The sequence below is a fragment of the Odocoileus virginianus genome, chromosome 6 (assembly GCF_023699985.2).
Source record: "Odocoileus virginianus isolate 20LAN1187 ecotype Illinois chromosome 6, Ovbor_1.2, whole genome shotgun sequence".
NCBI lineage: Eukaryota > Metazoa > Chordata > Mammalia > Artiodactyla > Cervidae > Odocoileus > Odocoileus virginianus.
This window is the reverse complement of record NC_069679.1, coordinates 15,935,336-15,953,409: the sequence shown is the minus strand read 5'-3', so window position 1 is coordinate 15,953,409 and position 18,074 is coordinate 15,935,336. Positions and strand designations below refer to the sequence as shown.

Sequence of the window (18,074 nt, the reverse complement as noted above, 5' to 3'; positions counted from 1 at the left end):
GTGGACCACAGTTTGTTCTGAAACCTATTTGTTGATCAATACAAAAGAAATTACTAAGCAGAAGACATATCTAATGGACTAACAAGAGAATATTATTCAAATCACAAACTCACCTTCAAGAACCTAAAGTGCCCCACAGTGGATAGGACCTCACCTGATGCTAAGGATAACAGGCAGAGAATCTCCGGCTGAACTGATAGGTTCAGAACAACATGAAGAGTAAACAAGCTGTGGATGCTAGGGCGATGGTAGGATGCAGTAGACAGAAAACGCAGCTCCTCTCGTGTTTGGGGCATTCCACTATGTCTATTCTTTAAAAGAAAAAGACATCAAGTTCTAAGTCTTCCACTTCTGGCTCACGGTTCTCAGTCACTGAAGAGATTGGTCCACCAAACATCTATATACCACTATTCACTTCTTCCTTGAAGACCTTAATCATTTAGGACTGCCCCTTAAAAGGTAAGAGCTGCTGCATTTGCACAGCTGCCGCAAAGGCAGGCAAATTTCCTGCGACACTGGAGACAGGTAAATAAAGAAACTGCTTTCGCTCCGAGGAAGGGGGAGGGGTCTTCTGCCACTTAAGAGTTTACATAATGCAACAGAAAACCAGTGAGCTCTGCGGACCTGTCAATGGAGATGCAAAGCTTGAGCTCCTCTCTTCCCATCACCTCTAAACACTGTCCAAAAGCATGCTCCGCTCTCCCAAAGATCCACAGAAATTACACCTAATAATGTAAAACAATCGCACATGCTCACCTCATGCTCTCCTAACCACCTTTATTGCTAAAAAAAAAAACAAACCCAAAACCTCAAACTCCCACTTCTGAGTCCAAAGTGTGGAGTAACCAAACGGAGCCGGGGAGTCTTCCCTCTGAAGGGGCAAAGAGAAAACGGATCTGCCTCAAATCTACACGATCCCAGTAATGCAATGGCAAGGCCTAAAAACTTCACAGGGGCCGGGGCAGCCGCGTTCGCGGATCAGCCCGGTTCGGGCCCCGCGGGCCGGCAGCCGCCCTCTCCCCCGGCCTCTCACAAAGGAGAATGGTTCAGTCCGGAGCATCACCCAGCACCTGATCCCGCACAACTGAGGGAAGGACAGAGGGCGGGGGAGCGAGGAGGAGGATGAGTTATGAAAACCAATCTAAGAGCCTCAGCTTTTGCAAAGACTCTTGGACCAGCACTGAGCGGCGGGCGTGTGCTTAAAAGCCTACCTGAACAAGTCCCGGCGCTTCCTTTCCAGCCAGCGTTTCAACTCACCCTTTCGGAGAACAAGGCGCCTTCCGGCGGAGCATGGCCAGCCCTCGCCTCAATCTAGCTTGCTAGTAGTCCATGCTCCCTTGCTCCGCCCACCTACGCTCCCACACGCCAATGGCAGGGCCGACGCCCCGCCTCTTCCAGCAGGGTAATATGAGCTCCATCCAGGAAGTCTCTTGAGGATGGGAGGTCCTAAAAGGCCGAGGCAACCACACATATGCCTGATTGAAAATAAAATCTGGCGGTACCTTGTCTCTGACCGCTCTCCGTTCACTGGCTTTCGGATCTCTCCGAATGTTTCTTTTCTTGACCCCCGCCATTGGGGGCGCTCTAAACTAAAACATTTAGTTACCTGTTTCTGGGAAGCCATCTTGGATCGGGCTGGTGCCTTTAGGGCCGGGAGGAGGAAGGAATGCTTAAAGAATCTAAAGCCCTTTACGGCGTCCTGTCCGACTGCTTAGGTTCAGCCCAAACGTACTCTCCTTTACGTAATCAGAGTACCCCTCAGTCACGATGGGGAGGAAACCTGGAATAATGCTGAGTGTGCCTAGTGGCAACCCCCACCCTCTCTCATACGAGTGAAGCAAAAATTAATTCTTGAAGTGAGTGGATTTTCTAAGTTCCCGGGATAATTCTTTAGAGATTTCTCAATCCTCAGGATATCAGCATAACATCAGCATAGGTTATGCATCTATTCTAGATGCTTCTAATCCTTATGTCTCGCTCGCAAGTTTTCCGGTGTTCTGACTGACAGTACAGAGTACTGCTAGTCAGTTGGAAACGAACAGAATTAAGGAAAGAATTTCAACTTAAAAAAAAAAAGGTCTAAATTCATCAATAGACCCAAACTACTTGTGAATATGGATAGAGCAAACGATGTAAGTCTTAGAGGAGAAATTATATGCAAGGAGGGCATTAAGAGACTGCCTTAGAAATATTGACTGCAGAGTAATTTCCTAACGATAATGATTGAGTAAGTTGTTATAGAAATAATTTTACAGTAGGTGAAATTCTCTTACCCTCAATGAGAAAGATTTACCCATGTTTTCTAGTTTACTGCTATTAAAACTTGCTACAGGAAGTTTTTAATATTTTGGAAATCCTGAGTGAAGGGTGTCTTTCCCTATCATTAAAGGAATTTCTCAAGAAGTAACATTTGCATGGTCACACATAGTAGGAGCTCAGAGACCTTAAGGAGTCATGTGAGTCAACATTTTATCACAGAAGATTTGGCCAAGTACATTTCTCTGTATATTGAACAAAATCTGTTGGCCAAATTCTTCCTTGGCTACCACTGTCCTTATATCAAATTTGATATTAGTATTAGGGCTTACCAGAACAATGTGTAAATGCATGTACAGATATGACCTTCATTATAGTTTTTAGAATGAGAACCTATTATCCTTCTGCTTATTTGTTTCAAAATAAACCTGCTATCAAAGGAACCAGTTATTAAGAACAGACAGAAAGGGGAATGGGTATCCCTGCCATATGCAATGACCTATAAATAGTAATGACTTAGACTGCTATAAGTAGTATGATTTCCAAGGGTCCTGGGCTTCAAAAATCAACCAACACTCATTATCTTATAACCAGTATTCTTCACATGGGGGTGGGAGATGCATTTTCTGAAACTCTTCATGACCATTTCAGAAGATCAGCAGTGATCAACAAAGGTCATGAATTTGCCCAGATACTCTCATTTCTTATGCTTAAAACTGATGAAATACCTGAGTAAAGAAGGTTATGAGTGGTGTTTGGATAATATGGGATTATCAATTCAAGAGATACTCCATTTGTTTACCATGTTAAAAAAAAAAAAAGATACACTCCAAAAGCAGCAGCTCTAGACAGAATGCTATGTCTGATCAATGTTCTGATTCGTCCTGATCACTAAAGGTTTCTTTGACTGATAGAGGAAAACTCCTGTACAGAATCCATAAAGTTTTATTTACTTTAATTCTGTCTCTGGTATGAGCAGACCAGCCAAATTCAACAGCCTTAATCCTTTTCGAATGAGGTAGGAGTTTTTAAAAACCAAACCAAACCAAACCTTAATCAAAGCAGTACTCCATACGCCTTCCAACTTCCTGTGGTACAGTGTAACTAATACTACTGCTACTGGGGGCAGAATCCAGTATAAAATGAATGTATCTCAAGAAGGCTTCCTCCAATACCTTTGATACAATTCCCTAGAATAAGAGCATCTACTTATGTTTGGGGTACAATCAGAAATGACACATGAAATGTGAGCAGCTTGGATACATGCATATATTTAATAATGAAACAATTTATCGACAACCAAAAAAAAAAAAAAAAAGAAAAAAATTCACAAGACCGCAGTGCTGTGGAAGAAAATGAGACATCAGTATAGCAACTGACCCAGAAGGCTGCATGATAAGTACAGCAAAGACAGACTTGACTAGGATAGTATTGTATGCTCTTCAAATGGAGAAGTATCCACTTATTTGACTGCTTGGAAGCAGGCAGCTTTATTGTATGCTGCATGGAATAGAGGCAAAGAGCCAGGGAAAGGAGAGAGAGGAGAAGGAGTAGAGCAATAAAGAATTCAGGGTAAGCAGATGGAAGAGACTGAGATAGAATTACAAAGAGATGACTGTAAGGCTTTTTGTTTCCTCTGCAGCCTAAAATAAACCTGTTCCAAGTCTTTGTCAGTCAAATTTAGTGGTCACACGAGTAGCACTAGGCACTGTGAAGGAATGGTGGAGGAAGTGGTTTACAAAAATAAAAGGATACCAGGGGTTCCTGCTCTCAAGGAGCTTACAGCCTATATGGGGAGACAGGTTCCAAACACAAGGCTACTATAAAACATATTTACAAAGTAACATAAATACAAATAAATATACATATGAATAAACAATATATGAAAACTAAAAGGTACTGTGTCAATAATTGTTCAGAAGTCCCTAGGTCAGTCAAAGAAGGCTTTTCCAAAGGAAAAAAATGTGGACTTTGAGTATAACAGTAGTGTATCATAGGGCATGTGCAAAGGCGTAGGAGTGGAAGCAAATATGTCATGTACTGAAGGCAGATTAGCTTGACAGAAAGTCTAAATAGGTCTCCTTAAGAAGTGAGTGGAATAAAACAGTAGGAGTCTATTTGGTGAAAGACTGACTTACCAATGTTAGGTCTGGTCCCTAAAACAAAACAAACAGGGAAAGATGCTTTCTCTAGGTAATGACAGTAAGTGGCCACAGGTCCAGGAACAACTCTACTACTCTCAGAAGTTTTGTAGTTACTCTGAAATAGAGAAACTAGAAATGGGATGGTGGAGAAGTGTTCATCATCCCTGAGCAGTTCAAGTAGAAGGAACTGCCTTCTGCAACAATTCTTATGTAGTGACAAGTGAAAAACCTCAGTGAAGTCCCTAGACTGAGGACCTAAAACCCAAAGGACAGCAGATCCCAGTCACCTCAAGGGCTCAAGCAGAACGTCCTAGACCTTTGTTACTAATTCTTGGTGGGGAGTAGATTGTGTCTGCTTATAAAAGAATTTATTTTTGAACTACCATGACAATCAGCTTTGATCCTAACATTTTACAAATTAGAACAGGATGAGAAGAGCCCTAATCTATAGGGAATGCTCACGTCCCTGAAGAAGGACAGGTCGATAAGGGCCCAAATTCTCCCCTGATCTTTAAGTGGAAAGGCAAAACATCACACCTTGAAAAGAGGCTTTTCCCAGCCAAAGCATGTAAGACCTCTTTCTTTAAGCCTATTGATCTGAAGCTGTTCCAGGAAGGAAAAAAAAGAGTCCAGGCCAGTTGTTTAGCAGCAGCCAGAGTCAGCCCCCATGTCATGAGAGCCCCGCTGGGAAGCACTGGATCCCACTGAGGTTGAAATACACTGCTGGGGTCCAATCTTGATGCCATTTGCCTGTGAGAGAAAAGAGGCAATAGTTCCCACCTCAGTGTGAAAGTAAGTGGGAGAAAGAGGGATAAAAGGAGAAATCATTAATTACAGTATCTAGAAGCAGGTATGGCCTTGGCAGGTAACCATGCGCCTTAGCCAGACTGCTGTGGAACAATAATCTGTGATGGTGAAGATAAGATGACCAGCTGTGGCATTATAGATCACTGGAAGTGGCCTCTGTGCCCATTTTAAAAGTGACTGTTACACTTAAGTTTCATAGCTATGTGCACAATCAGGATGTGATTAAGAGTAAGTAAAACAGAAGTGGCAGCATATAATTCATTTTTCCCCCCAAATGTGCTTTATAGAAATGACAAGCTAAACAATTAAGAATCACACCTCCCCCATGCTTTGGAATAGTAAAAACCTGAGGTTGAGAAGAAAACCTCCCATAATGTATAAACCTTTTAGATCGGCAATTAATAATCTCTTTAAGCAGTCTGGGTCTCAGACTTGAGAAAAATACAGACAAGCTATGCCAGTTCATATAGCTTCATATAGTATCATATTAGACAGGAAGTGCTTATATTCTAGGAAGCATCCTGTCCTGTTTAAAACAAAGCAAAATTAATTGTCATCCCCTCACCCTATCTTACCTCATTGTGGACATCAAATAAACCCTGCTGGATCTTCCTATATATTTCTTTGGCTGTGTTAATGAAGGCCTGAAGGAGACATAAATCATAGTATTAGGCTCAAGTTTAGGTAAAGAAATTAGGAAAAGAGAATACAAATATTATTCCTATTTAGATTTCAAAGGTGAATTGGGAACCATTAGGAGAATTGAGTAAAAATACAAAAGGTCCTCCAAAGGCCCTGTAAAAGCCATTCCAAACAATTTCAAATAGAAAAAAGGGATTCTATGGTATTGTGGTACTGACACAAGATGTACCTAGGGTTCCCAGATTGGCACACTCTGCAAAAAAAACAAACATGCACTCTTCTGAGTCAGTTACTTAGACAGATTTAACACCAGACTTAGGAATGACTAAGATGGAATTCATTAGTTCCTCCAACTAAGATGATTTACAAATAACAGTAGTGTCAATCCACATTTACCAGGTAATGTTACTTAATATAAAAGTAAAGCCTTAGGAATCAAGGAAAAACAAATGGAACAATTCCCTTAAAGGGAGATACATGGTCACTATGACCACAAGACATCCTTTTCTTACCCATGTTTTAAGGGGAGGAGAATTCGGGGGTGGGTGGGGAGGGACAAAGATACGGTGTAATCTCTGAAAAGCTTTCCCTACTTTTTCCCAAATAGTACCTCCTCAACATTGCAGGCGGTTTTGGCTGAAGTTTCCATGAATATAAGTCCATGTTCCCGAGCAAAGGCTTCTCCTTCTTCTCTCTTCACATCCCTACGAGACTCTAAGTCACTGCAAGAGATTAATCATTAATTGGGGAGAAAACTAAAAAAAGGTCCAAGTGAAAGAAGAAATTTATTCTAAAAGAATCCCACAGCTGTTTCAACTGCCAGTTAATCCATAAAGAATGCAGATCCTGAATGGTGTCCTCTTGTACATGGTTACTGATCTCTGTAGCCTCTGGGAAAATATTCTTCAGATCAGATTCTTGACAGCAGCTGCACAGTTGAGGATAATGCCTTATCTCTTATTACAGAGAAAAGGGTTTAGAAAAGGTTAGGCAAGCCCCATAGTTTCTCAAGGTCTATGCTGTATTCTTCTTTTTTGAAGGAGATCCAGTTAAACCAAAGGAAAGAAGAGGAAAGGGAAATTCCAGTTACTGGGAAGTAGAAAAGTCATGGATGTCACGCCACATAGTGATAAGTGTCTTCCTCATTACTGGAATCAAGCCACAAGAAGAGAGACAACAAGGAATAGGGAGAACCCAGTTGCCTTAACTCACTAGTATCATTATTAACATGTATAATAAACAGCAGCCTGACACCAGGGAAATGAAGGATTCAGAGAAAATGATATGGACAAAATTAGGTGATACTGAGGACAGAGCCAAGGACTGAGAAAGAATAAAGTGGCATGGAAAGACTTTATGAAACAGGATAAAAGGATGCGGAATAAGATTATGGTGAACTGTCCGATTTTCATTTTTCAAACCGGAAATTTTCATTTGGGAAGATTCCGGTTTTTCACCATGAAAAGAAAAAATCCAAGAGTAAGTCCACTAGAGAACAACAAATCTGCAAAACGTATGCTTATTTTTCATGAGCTGTGTGCAGACCAAGGAAGAACTAACCCGAAATGCCAACAGTCTTAAATCTGAACGTGTAACCCAGACATACCTCTAAGTTCCAGATCTGTTTGTCCATTTGCTTGTTCATTTCTACTTATGTGTAAAAGGCACCTCAGATGTACATCAAAATGAAACATCATCTTTTCCCCCCAAACTGACTCTGTCCTACACTTCCACATCTACATAAATGGCACAAGCCAAAAACCAAGGTTATTATTAACATTTTTTCCTTCACACCAAATACCCAATTCACCCCAAAGCGAAGTACTTCCAAAATGTACCTTACAATTATCCTTTCTCTCTCTCTCCAGTGTCACTGACCTAGTCCAATACACCGCTTTCTCACTTGGACTGCCGCAGCTGAGATCCACATCAACCCTTGCTCCCCTCCAGATCTTTTAAAAATCCAATCAAGCTGCTGCTGCTACATCGCTTCAGTCGTGTCCGACCCTGTGCGACCCCACAGACGGCAGCCCACCAGGTTCCTCCATCTCTGGGATTCTCCAGGCAAGAATACTGGAGTGGGCTGCTATTTCCTTCTCCAACGCATGCATGCATGCTAAGTCATTTCAGTTATGTCCGACTCTATGCGACCCTATGGACAGCAGCCCACCAGGCTCCTCTGTCCACAGGATTCTCCAGGCAAGAACACTGGAGTGGGTTGCCATCTCCTTCTCCACTGATCATGCTACTTCTCTGCTTAAAACTCTTAAATGCTTCCTACAGTGATTAGAATAAAATCCAGACTCCTCACTCAGGTCTGTAAGTGCCATGACATCTGGCCCCCGCCTTCTTTTCCAACCTCATCTTGTACCATTCCCCTTTGATTTAGTCTAACCACACCAGGTTTCTTTCAACATTATAAACTTATCAAGCTTCTTCCCAGTTTAAAGCTTTCACAGAGTTTCTTACCCCTATTTGACACCTTTTTAAAAACTCTTTGCCCTGTGAACTCTTGCCCATCCTTCAGAGTCCAGTTTAAATTACAACTCTAAATCAAAAGTAAGTACCCTGGGGCTTTCCCGGTGGTCCAGTGTCTGGGAAGATCCCATATGCCTCAGAGCAGAGCAGCTAAGCCGGTGTACCACAACTACTGAGTTCATCTGCCACAACTACTGAAGCCTGCATGCCTTAGAGCCTGTGCTCTGCAACAAGAGAAGTCACAACATCCAGAAGCCTCAACACTGCAACTAGTGAGTAGCTCCCGCTCTCCAAAACTAGAGAAAGCCCACAAGCAGCAACTAAGATCCCAGGCTCCTTTGTTCATGGGATTCTCTAAGCAAGAACACTGGAGTGAGTAGCCAATCCCTTCAGGGGATCTTCCCAGCCCTGGGATCGAACCCTGGCCTCCTGCATCACAGGCAGATTCTTTCCCATCTGAGTCACCAGGGAAGCCCAAATAAAATTATAAAAAATAAATGAGTATCCTGGTACTCTTTTTTATAGTGCCCTTTTTTCCCCTTCACTGCATTTATCATAATTTGTAAACAGACACAAATCATTTTATATTTAATATCTATGTCCCCACTAGACTGTGAGCTCCGTGGGAATGAGGGCAGGATTTTGTTTTCACCTTGCCCACTCAGGGTCTAGCATAATATCTAGGATGTAGTTAAGGTTTTTCACAAATTGGCTGAACCAATGAGTATAATCAGTCTGTGGCCACAGTTCTAGGTGCCACAGGTTATTTTAAATGCTCAAGGGAAACACGGCAACACTCCACATCAGAACACCACATAAATTGTTGTCGTTCAGTCGCTAAATCATATCCGACCCTTTTGTGACCCCATGGACTGTAGCCTGCTAGGCCCCTCTGTTCATGGGATTTCCCAGGCAAGAACACTGAAGGGGGTTGCCATTTCCTTCTCCAGGGTATCTCCCAACCCAGGGATAGAACCCATGTCTCCTGCACTGGCAGGCGGATTCTTTACCACTGAGCCACCAGAGAAGCCCCCACATAAATACAAGCTTAATATAATTGGCAGTGTCAAAATCAGATCATGACAGATTCAACATTTATACCTCTTTGTGAGGCTGCATTCTTGGCAGCTGCTGTGACAAAAAGCAAACACTGCACAAAAATCAATTTGCAACAGAAAAGAGAGTGGTAAGTGTCCAATATTAACTCCAGGGTTTGACAGGCTGTGCTGTGCCTGATAGGCATATACAGGTCATTAGCAAGTAATTACGGTTACTTAAGAATGAAATAAGGAATTCTTTTCCTTTTAATTCATGTTTTTCGTTTTTCAAACACTCAGTTGCTATGACAAAAATACCTGCTGTTTTGTTTAGACCTAACTATTTAATAACAAAACTATCAAGTATGTCTTTTGGCCTATGGGTGCCTTAGAAAATTCATTGAGAATAACAAATGTTGCTAAGGGTGGAGAAACTGGAATGCTTGTGCACTGAGAGTAGTAATGTTAAGTAGTGCGGCCACTATGGAAAACAGTACAGCAGTACGTCAAAAAATTAAACAGAATTTCCGTAAGATCCAGCAGTTCCACTTCTGGGCATATATCCTAAAGAACTGAAAGCAGGGACCCACGGAGATCTTCGTACACCCATGCTGACCAGCAGCATTATTCACAGCAGCCAAAAGTTAGAAGCAACCGAAGTGTGTATCAATGGATAATAAAGAAAATGTGGTAAATACATCCAATGGATTACTATCTAGCCTTAAAACAGAAGAAAAATCTGACACACTCTACAATATATATCAACCTTGAGGATGTTATGCTAAACAAAAGCCAGGAACAAGAGGACAAATATTGTAAGATTCCTAAAGTAGTCAGAAGAGGCAGAAAGTAGAATGGTGATTGGTAGGGGCTAGTGGGATGGGGATGTCCCCTGATGGCTCAGAGGGAAAGAATCCACCTGCAGCGTAGGAGACGGGTTTCAATCCCTGGGCTGGGAAGATCCCCAGAAGAAGGAAATGGCAACCCACTCCAGTATTCTTGTCTGGAAAATCCCACAGAGAAGTCTGGCAGGCCACAGTCCATAGAGTCACAAAGAGTTGGACACAACTTAGCGACTAAACAATAGTGGGATGGGGAACGTGAAACTAGTGTTTATGGGAAAAGAGTTTCAGTTGGGGAAGATAAGTTCTAGAGATAAATGGTGGTGATGGTTGTATAACAATGTGAAGTTACTTAATGCCATGGAACTGTACACTTAAAAATGGCCAAAATGTAAAAAAAAAAAAAGGTTAAAATGGTAAGCTTTATATTACATATATTTTACTACAATAAAAAAACTTTTTAAAATTCAGACACTAATGAATCTAAACTAAAAAAGTTTAGGTCCCAAATGATTCAATATCCAAAGAGTACCAGACGACTTCTAGTACTTATTATTTATACAAATAAAATTTTACCTCTTATTCCCAATCAGCATGATAACCATGTTGGAACTAGAGTGCTGCCGGGCATCCTCTAACCATGAGGTCAGGTGGTTGAAGGTTTCACGCCTACAGCAGAGAAATTTCAAAAGTGGGTCAGAGGCCCATTTCAAAATGCCAAAGCAATTTCAAATGCATAGGAAAAGGGGGAAACTTTTATGTGTAAAGAAAAATTAGAAGAGGCAATTCCTCTTTAGCATTCTTACTAGATTCAGTGGATTAAAAAGATTGTGAGAACAGAGGAAACAGTCTCCCTCTCACCCAGCAGATCTGACTCACCTTGTAATGTCGTACACCAGTAGTGCACCGGCTGCTCCCCTGTAGTAGGAACGGGTGATGGAACGGAAGGATTCTTGTCCAGCCTTTTCCATCAATGTGGCAACAAAAAAAAAATCCCAACAAAACCAGATTATTTGCAGAGAAGTTACTTGATCAGATGCCACACTAACACAAAGGACTTAATTTTACAAAAGAACTTCTATTAAGAAAAGAGAATTGGCAAAAAGAAAACCTGAATGCCCAGGAAGAAGTCCAGGTAGGAAATCAGTATCTTTCAGCGGGAGTACAATTGATATTTTGGGTGGGTCAGTTCTTCCTGTGAGACTGTCCATTTAACTGCTGAATGTTTAGCATCCCTGGCTCCCTATCACTGAATGTATTTACCCTACAGTCAGTGTGACAAAGAAATTTCCACACAATATCCCCTAGGAGAGAATCGGAAATAGAACTAGAAACTCAGAGTATTTTTCAGTCCCATATGATGCTGAACATATCACCTTTGTTTTTTGTTTCTATTTTTGTTTCCACTCCTTTGTCTTAGAAAATTATCTTAGAATGCCAATGCTCTATATAATAGAAGTTTCATTCCAATGGATCAACGTGGAAAATTAGATACAAGGCACTTAAATTAGGCATATACTAACTGACCTTTAGTGACTGATAAAGGCAGGACGGGACTTCCCAGATGGTGCTAATGGTAAAGAACCCTTCTGCCACTGCAAGAGACTTAAGAGACGTGGGTTTGATCCCTGAATTGGGAAGATCCCCTGGAGGAGGGCATGGAAACCCACTCCAGTATTCCTGCCTGAAGAATCCGATGGACAGAGGAGCCTGGTGGTCTACAGTCCACAGGGTCACAACGCATTGGACATGATTGAAGTGACTTAGCACACACATATGCAAAGGCAGGACTACCAAGATGTCCCTTACTGGGACCATGTCATAGCAAATAGGAATAATGACTAGGGAAAGAAGTCCAGGGCCCAGGACAGAGCTGTCCTAAAAAAAATTCAAGTTTATTCTCTATTTTCATTTCCAGTGGGGCCAAGATATAAAGATTTATTTATAACTGAGCAATTTACTAATGCCCCATATACAGGATACTTTTGCTTTCTTGATGGAATAGGTTTTTGGTTTTTGGGGAGGACAGGTTTCATCAAAGGAAGCAAAATCATCTAAGTATGAATTCCCTGGGCATTGACTCTATTCTATCAGAAAAGTTTTCACATTCTTGAAATTGCTTATCCTTCTGTCCCTACATAAAGATTAGGATGGGAGACTATTGTTCTTAAAGATAGGGAAACTAAGATCTGGACATGGGAAAATAAATAGCTTTTACACGATATACCAACGATAAGATACTAACAATTAACACAAATGTGAAAAATTAGGCTCAAAGGTCAGTTCAGTAACTGGCCAAAAGTTTAAAATTCTATAAACACCAAATCCATAACTTAAATTTAGGAGCTTAGTATAATACCCCATAGCAAAAACGTCTGTTTTCTTAAACATTATGTCACATAATCTAAAGCCAGATTTAAGGTAAGAAGACTGTTCTAGTACACTAGTTTTAGGTTACATTTCCAACAGTACAACCATCTCTTACTACAACAGTCACATAAGTGTCTTATTGCATACCTGTTAGAACATCAAAATCCAAAAGTAATTCTAAAGAACTTTGTTGGTAATATTAACCACACTAAAGATCTAAAACATATTTTTTCCCTCCAAGAGCTCACTTAAATTTTATTTTTTTTCCCTAATAGTTTTATGTCTTAAATCATTTGATTCCTGGTTGGCTTCTAACTTACTTTTTTTCCTCTTCCGCTATGGTTGAAAGCCCTCTCCTTCCTCAAGTCCTCCCAAGAGCTAAAAGGGAAGTCTGAGGGAGGCCTGTGTGATGGTTCAATCAATAGAAGCATTTAACTTTTGCAAATGAAAACGCTTCCAATGCACTATCACAAATGATTTTTTAAATCAAATCACTTTACTTCTTAATCTCAATCAATTTCCTGAACCAAAGTTTGCGAGACAATAAGTTAGAAAGAGACTTCCCTGGTGGTCCAGTGGCTAAGACTCTGAGCTCCCAATGCAGGGGGCCAGAGTTTGATCCCTGGCCAGGGAACTAGATCCCACATACTGCAACTAAAGATCCTGCTGCTGCAACTAAGAGCTGGTGCAGTCAAAAAAATGAATAAAAATAAATATTTTAAAAAAAAGCTAGAAAGAGTAAGCCATTCAATTTGGGTTGATCTGCATCAGTCTGAGGTATCTTTGTCCATCTCCTGTTTTAAAAAAAGTCCGAAGCAGCAAAGAATTAAGATGGAGATAAAGAGAATTAAGTTTTCTCATTTCCCGCAAATGGAAGCATCATATTATATATAATTTCAAGATATATAAAGTATCCATTCCTACAAAATCAGATAGGCTCATTTCTTAAGAATCAAAATGCATTCCAAAGTAAGATGCAAATGAATCTGAGTTTTTTGGGGTTTTTTTGGCCACGCTGCATGACTTGTGGGATAGTAGTTCCTTGACCAGGGATCAAACCCTTATGCTGCCCTTGCACTGAAAGTGCCAAGTCCTAACCACTGGACTGCTAGGAAATTCCTGAATTTGGGATTATTTAATCAATATATTTACCAAAGCAAACTCATATATACTTGGGTTATTTGAAACAAAAAGACGTGGCGTTCAGAATTTGTAACTGTAACAGATGGAAGTAAAAGCTTCCCTGTCTCTTTGATTTCACTTGACCTCCTCTGACCTCAGTATGCAGGTCAAAAAGGAACAGTTAAAACCAGACATAGAACAATGGACTGGTTCCAAATTGGGCAAGGAGTATGTCAAGGCTGTATACTGTCACCCTTTTTATTTAACTTATATGCAGAGTACATCATGCAAAATGCCAGGCTGGATGAAGCACAAGCTGGAATCAAGATTGCCAGGAGAAATATCAATAACCTCAGATGTGCAGACACCACCACCCTTATGGCAGAAAAGCCATAAGAAGAACTAAAGAGTCTCTTGATAAAAGTGAAAGAGGAGAGTGAAAAAGCTGGCTTAAAACTCAACATTCAAAAAACTAAGATCATGGCATCCGGTCCCATCACTTCATGGCAAGTAGATGGGGAGACAATGGAAACAGTGACAGACTTTATTTTCTTGGGCTTCAAAATTACTGCTTATGGTGACTGCAGCCATGAAATTAAAAGACGCTTGCTCCTTGCAAGAAAAGCTATGACCAACCTAGAAAGCATGTTAAAAAGCAGAGATATTAATTTGCCAATAAAGGTCTGTCTAGTCAAAGCTATGGTTTTTCCAGTAGTCATGTATGGATGTGGCAGTTGGACTATAAAGAAAGCTAAGCGCGAGGGAGGGGAGGGGAGGGGAGGGGGAAAAAAAAAAAAAGAAAGCTAAGCGCCAAAGAATTGATGCTTTTGAACTGTGGTGTTGGAGAAGACTCTTCAGAGTCCCTTGGACTCCTAGGAGATCAAACCAGTCCATCCTAAAGGAAATCAGTCCTGAATATTCATTGGAAGGACTGATGCTAAAGCTAAAGCTCCAATACTTCTGTTACCTGATGCGAAGAACTGACTCACTGGAAAAGACCCTGATGCTGGGCAAGATTGAAGGCAAGAGGAGAAGGGGATGACAAAGGATGAGATGGTTGGATGGCATCACTGACTCGATGGACATGAGTTTGAGCAGGTTCCAGCTGTTGGTGATGGACAGGGAGGCCTGGCGTGCTGCAGTCCATGGGGTCGCAAAGAGCTGGACATGACTGAGTGATTGAACTGAACTGAACTCTGACCTCCATCCTTAGCTCCTCTGTCATAGCCCTTTATCCCTGCATCAGCCTCTACTGTTATATTTGGGACAAAAGTCTTTTTGTTTTCTCTTACCGTATCCCAGATTTGAAGTTTGATTTGTTTTCCATCAATGTTGACCATACGGGCCCCAAACTCCACGCCTGTCAGTGAAAACGGAGAGAAAGAATGTGATTCTCATGAATAACCATGGTGACAAAAGGTTCATGCTTGTCCTCATTGTGCTAATGACTCATCCTCCCCACTTAGTGCCACTAAGCCCATTACAGTTCCCTATTTGCTCCAATTAATTTTGTGCTCCTTAAAGTTTTATCTTCTAGAATTAAAAACTGCGTTCTAGGTGACAACCACCTCAGGAATATAACTGAAAAGCATATATAGGGATAAAAATTAATTAAGAAATCAAATAGAAAAAGTGAATGAATTTTTAGAATTATTGTTTAATGCTTAAATTTGATTAAGAAATGTTTAATTTTGTAACTTTTAAAAAAACTTATAAATTTTTGAAAATATTTCCTAATATTTTCCCAAAGTCACTCTCTAGTCCTCTATATGAAACAATAAATACTTGCTTTTTGCAATTTTAGAACTTTTTTTAGAAAACCACCTATCTAAGAATAGGTTCTCAAGAATGAAACATTTCAGATCTCCAATAATTCCAAGAGTTCATCAGAAAAGAGCATTCCTCACAGGGGTTTGGAAACAGATAGTCTGAATAAAGGTTTTGGTTTACCTGGCATTCAACTTCTGTCAAGGTAATGTCAAGACAAAACTTAAAAATCGATCACGTACATTAAAAATACTTGATTCTAAGTCAAACAATTTGTCCTATTTTCTATCTTTACACAGTACTTTACTCCAGGAATTCTGATCTGCAGGTAATAAACAGCAGTAATCTAGCTTCTGCTATTCAGGGGCCCCAGGCACAATATATCCAGAATGTCTCTCATCTCTAAAGTTTTACAGTCAATAAGCAGATTTAAAAAATTGTTTCTTACTATTCTAGACTGCATCATCAAGAATAATGATAGTTACTAAAAAAAAAAAGTCACTAATTTTGTTTTCTTTCTGGACAAGAGGAATGGAGTTTCAATGGTGAAGAATTAAAAAATACAGCTTCTGTCCCCTTTTATGCAACTTCCTCTAATTATGAAGAAACCTTCATATTTTGTGTACATTTTATAGCCAACTGCCTTGTTTATCTTGGTATAGAAGACTGAAGTTGGAAAGAAACAGAGCATATATTGGACTCTGGGGAAACTTGATTGATCACTTCATTCGGCTACATTGAAACCTGTCACTTGCTCACATTACCTTTAGGTGTGTCAAAACTTCATCTCTCCCCTTCCCCACCCCAGATGTTCTCTACCCTTACTTCTTGTCACTCTTCACTTTAAATTCCATGGTCAAGCCATATTAAGTTACTTTCAGTTTTCCAAATTAGCCTGATTTCTTATTCCTGAGCCTTTGCACCTGTTCTTCCCTCTTGCCCTGATCACTTTTCTCTCATCTCCACAACCCCTTTGCCTGGCTAGTTCCTGCTCATGCTTCCATTTTCAGCTTTTCCTGATAGATGTGGCAGCCTCTTATCCCCTTTTGCAATAGTAATTTATTCATTGATATCTGCCCCCAGCCTCACCTCACCTCCTACACTGGAGCTTTCAATGTAGGCACATTTGCCTTGTTAAGCAATGTATCACTTAGCACCTAGCACATTGTGGTTGTTCACAATAGTCATTTACAAAAATATTTTCCTGTTGCTACTAAATCCTTTTCTAACCACTTTAGTTATTTGGCTCTGAATAAGTACTATGGGATCAGTAGTAACTTCAGATTTCCATAATGTGGGTCTTGGAAGTGGAGATATATTAAGAATGGGATCTAGGGATTTTATTCTGAAACTGCATCTGCATGGCAAGAAGACTAGTTTTATACATATAATCTTTATTTGGGTTGGAGTTATGGAGATTATGGGGAATGGGTTGTTAAAATTCACTAACAACCCATTGTGATAGGTCATCCCATATCACAAATTTGTGGAAGATGTTCATATTTACCACGATTACCAGAGTGTTTTTGAAACTCATGGTTATCATATCTTTTCTTTAAAACAAAAGTTACCAGTTTCATGTACCTTTTATTCTAGGTCTGGGGTGGCTCTTCCATTTGCTTCCTCCTCTCCAACACACACACACAAAATCTATACGGTAGTGATTACTTTGAAAAAGTAATAAGGTTCACACTAATTTACCGCAGAGTAAGGCGAGTTTTTTAATTGACAGTATGTTTTCATAGGATTTTACATAAACATACAAATCACATCGGTTTAAAAAAAATCCTTAGGCAACTAATACATACCTCATGGTCATCTCTAAATCGTCACCTTTCAATTACTTACTCCTCATTACACTACTGCCCATTTCTCAGCATTTAGTCACTCTTCACTTAGCATAACTTTGGACTAACCCCAAAATAGGGAGACGTAACTTTTCTACTCTGAACACTAAAGCTGCTAACTTTCTACTTATTCAGATTTCATAATCTATTCTACGAGAGGTATATGCGCTTACCTATTGTGAGGTCGTGGACAGGTTGGAACCGCTTGTCCGTAAACTGCAGGAGGAGACATGACTTCCCCACACCTGAAAGAAGACGACGCGTGCGCTAGGAGTTAGGCAGCGCGAACAGACCAGTGTCGGGGCGTCCAGGACTGGGGAAGGGGAGCCCCGAGCCCCGCCCCCGGCGGCCCGCCCCGCCCCCGCTTCACTTAATCGCCCAGCCCACTAAATGAGCCCCGCCCCCAAGCCCCGATTTGGGTGTTTCGGATCCCCGCCCCAGCTTGAGGATTGTCGCCCGCGGGTTACCTGTGTCTCCGATGATGATGTACTTGAAGAGATAAGCATAAGTCATGGTCCCTTTTCCTCTGGATTCCGGGTCCGCCCGACTTCTACGGCCACTTACCTCCGGCCTCTCTAGCCGCTCAATCTATCGACCTCCGGCCCCTCTAGCCCAGTTAACGTCTCTATTGCTCTCCCTCGAAATCCCGTTTCGGTCGGAGCGACGGTAATACCCAGATACCACCTCCGGGGACGCCTCTAACACTCCTACATGCCATTATCCCACCAAGCTCCAGGAGGCGGTAGCTAGCTTTTCAGTCCG

The 18,074-nt window shown here is 41.0% G+C and overlaps 2 protein-coding genes across 8 annotated transcripts in view; both read right to left on the bottom strand.

Moving 5' to 3' along the window:
- CHD8 (chromodomain helicase DNA binding protein 8) overlaps positions 1 to 1,314 on the bottom strand; it is a 63,717-nt gene extending 62,403 nt beyond the window's left edge. For 2 of the 7 annotated variants that reach the window (XM_070468881.1, XM_070468885.1), the window contains exon 1: positions 1,212 to 1,311. The gene's annotated coding sequence lies outside the window, so the exon portion shown is untranslated. Of the gene's footprint in view, positions 1 to 113; positions 312 to 1,211 lie in introns of all 7 variants that reach the window. The other 5 variants (XM_070468884.1, XM_070468883.1, XM_070468887.1 and 2 more) reach the window with 5 other exon arrangements.
- A 2,187-nt stretch (positions 1,315 to 3,501) lies between these two features.
- Positions 3,502 to 18,074, bottom strand: RAB2B (RAB2B, member RAS oncogene family). Its single transcript, XM_020893327.2, has 8 exons — positions 17,780 to 18,074; positions 17,486 to 17,557; positions 14,991 to 15,058; positions 11,086 to 11,168; positions 10,783 to 10,875; positions 6,460 to 6,571; positions 5,783 to 5,851; positions 3,502 to 5,150 (listed from the first exon to the last, which is right to left on the bottom strand). Exons 1-8 carry the CDS (start codon positions 17,823 to 17,825, stop codon positions 5,043 to 5,045), a joined length of 651 nt encoding a protein of 216 aa, XP_020748986.1. The 5' UTR covers positions 17,826 to 18,074; the 3' UTR covers positions 3,502 to 5,042.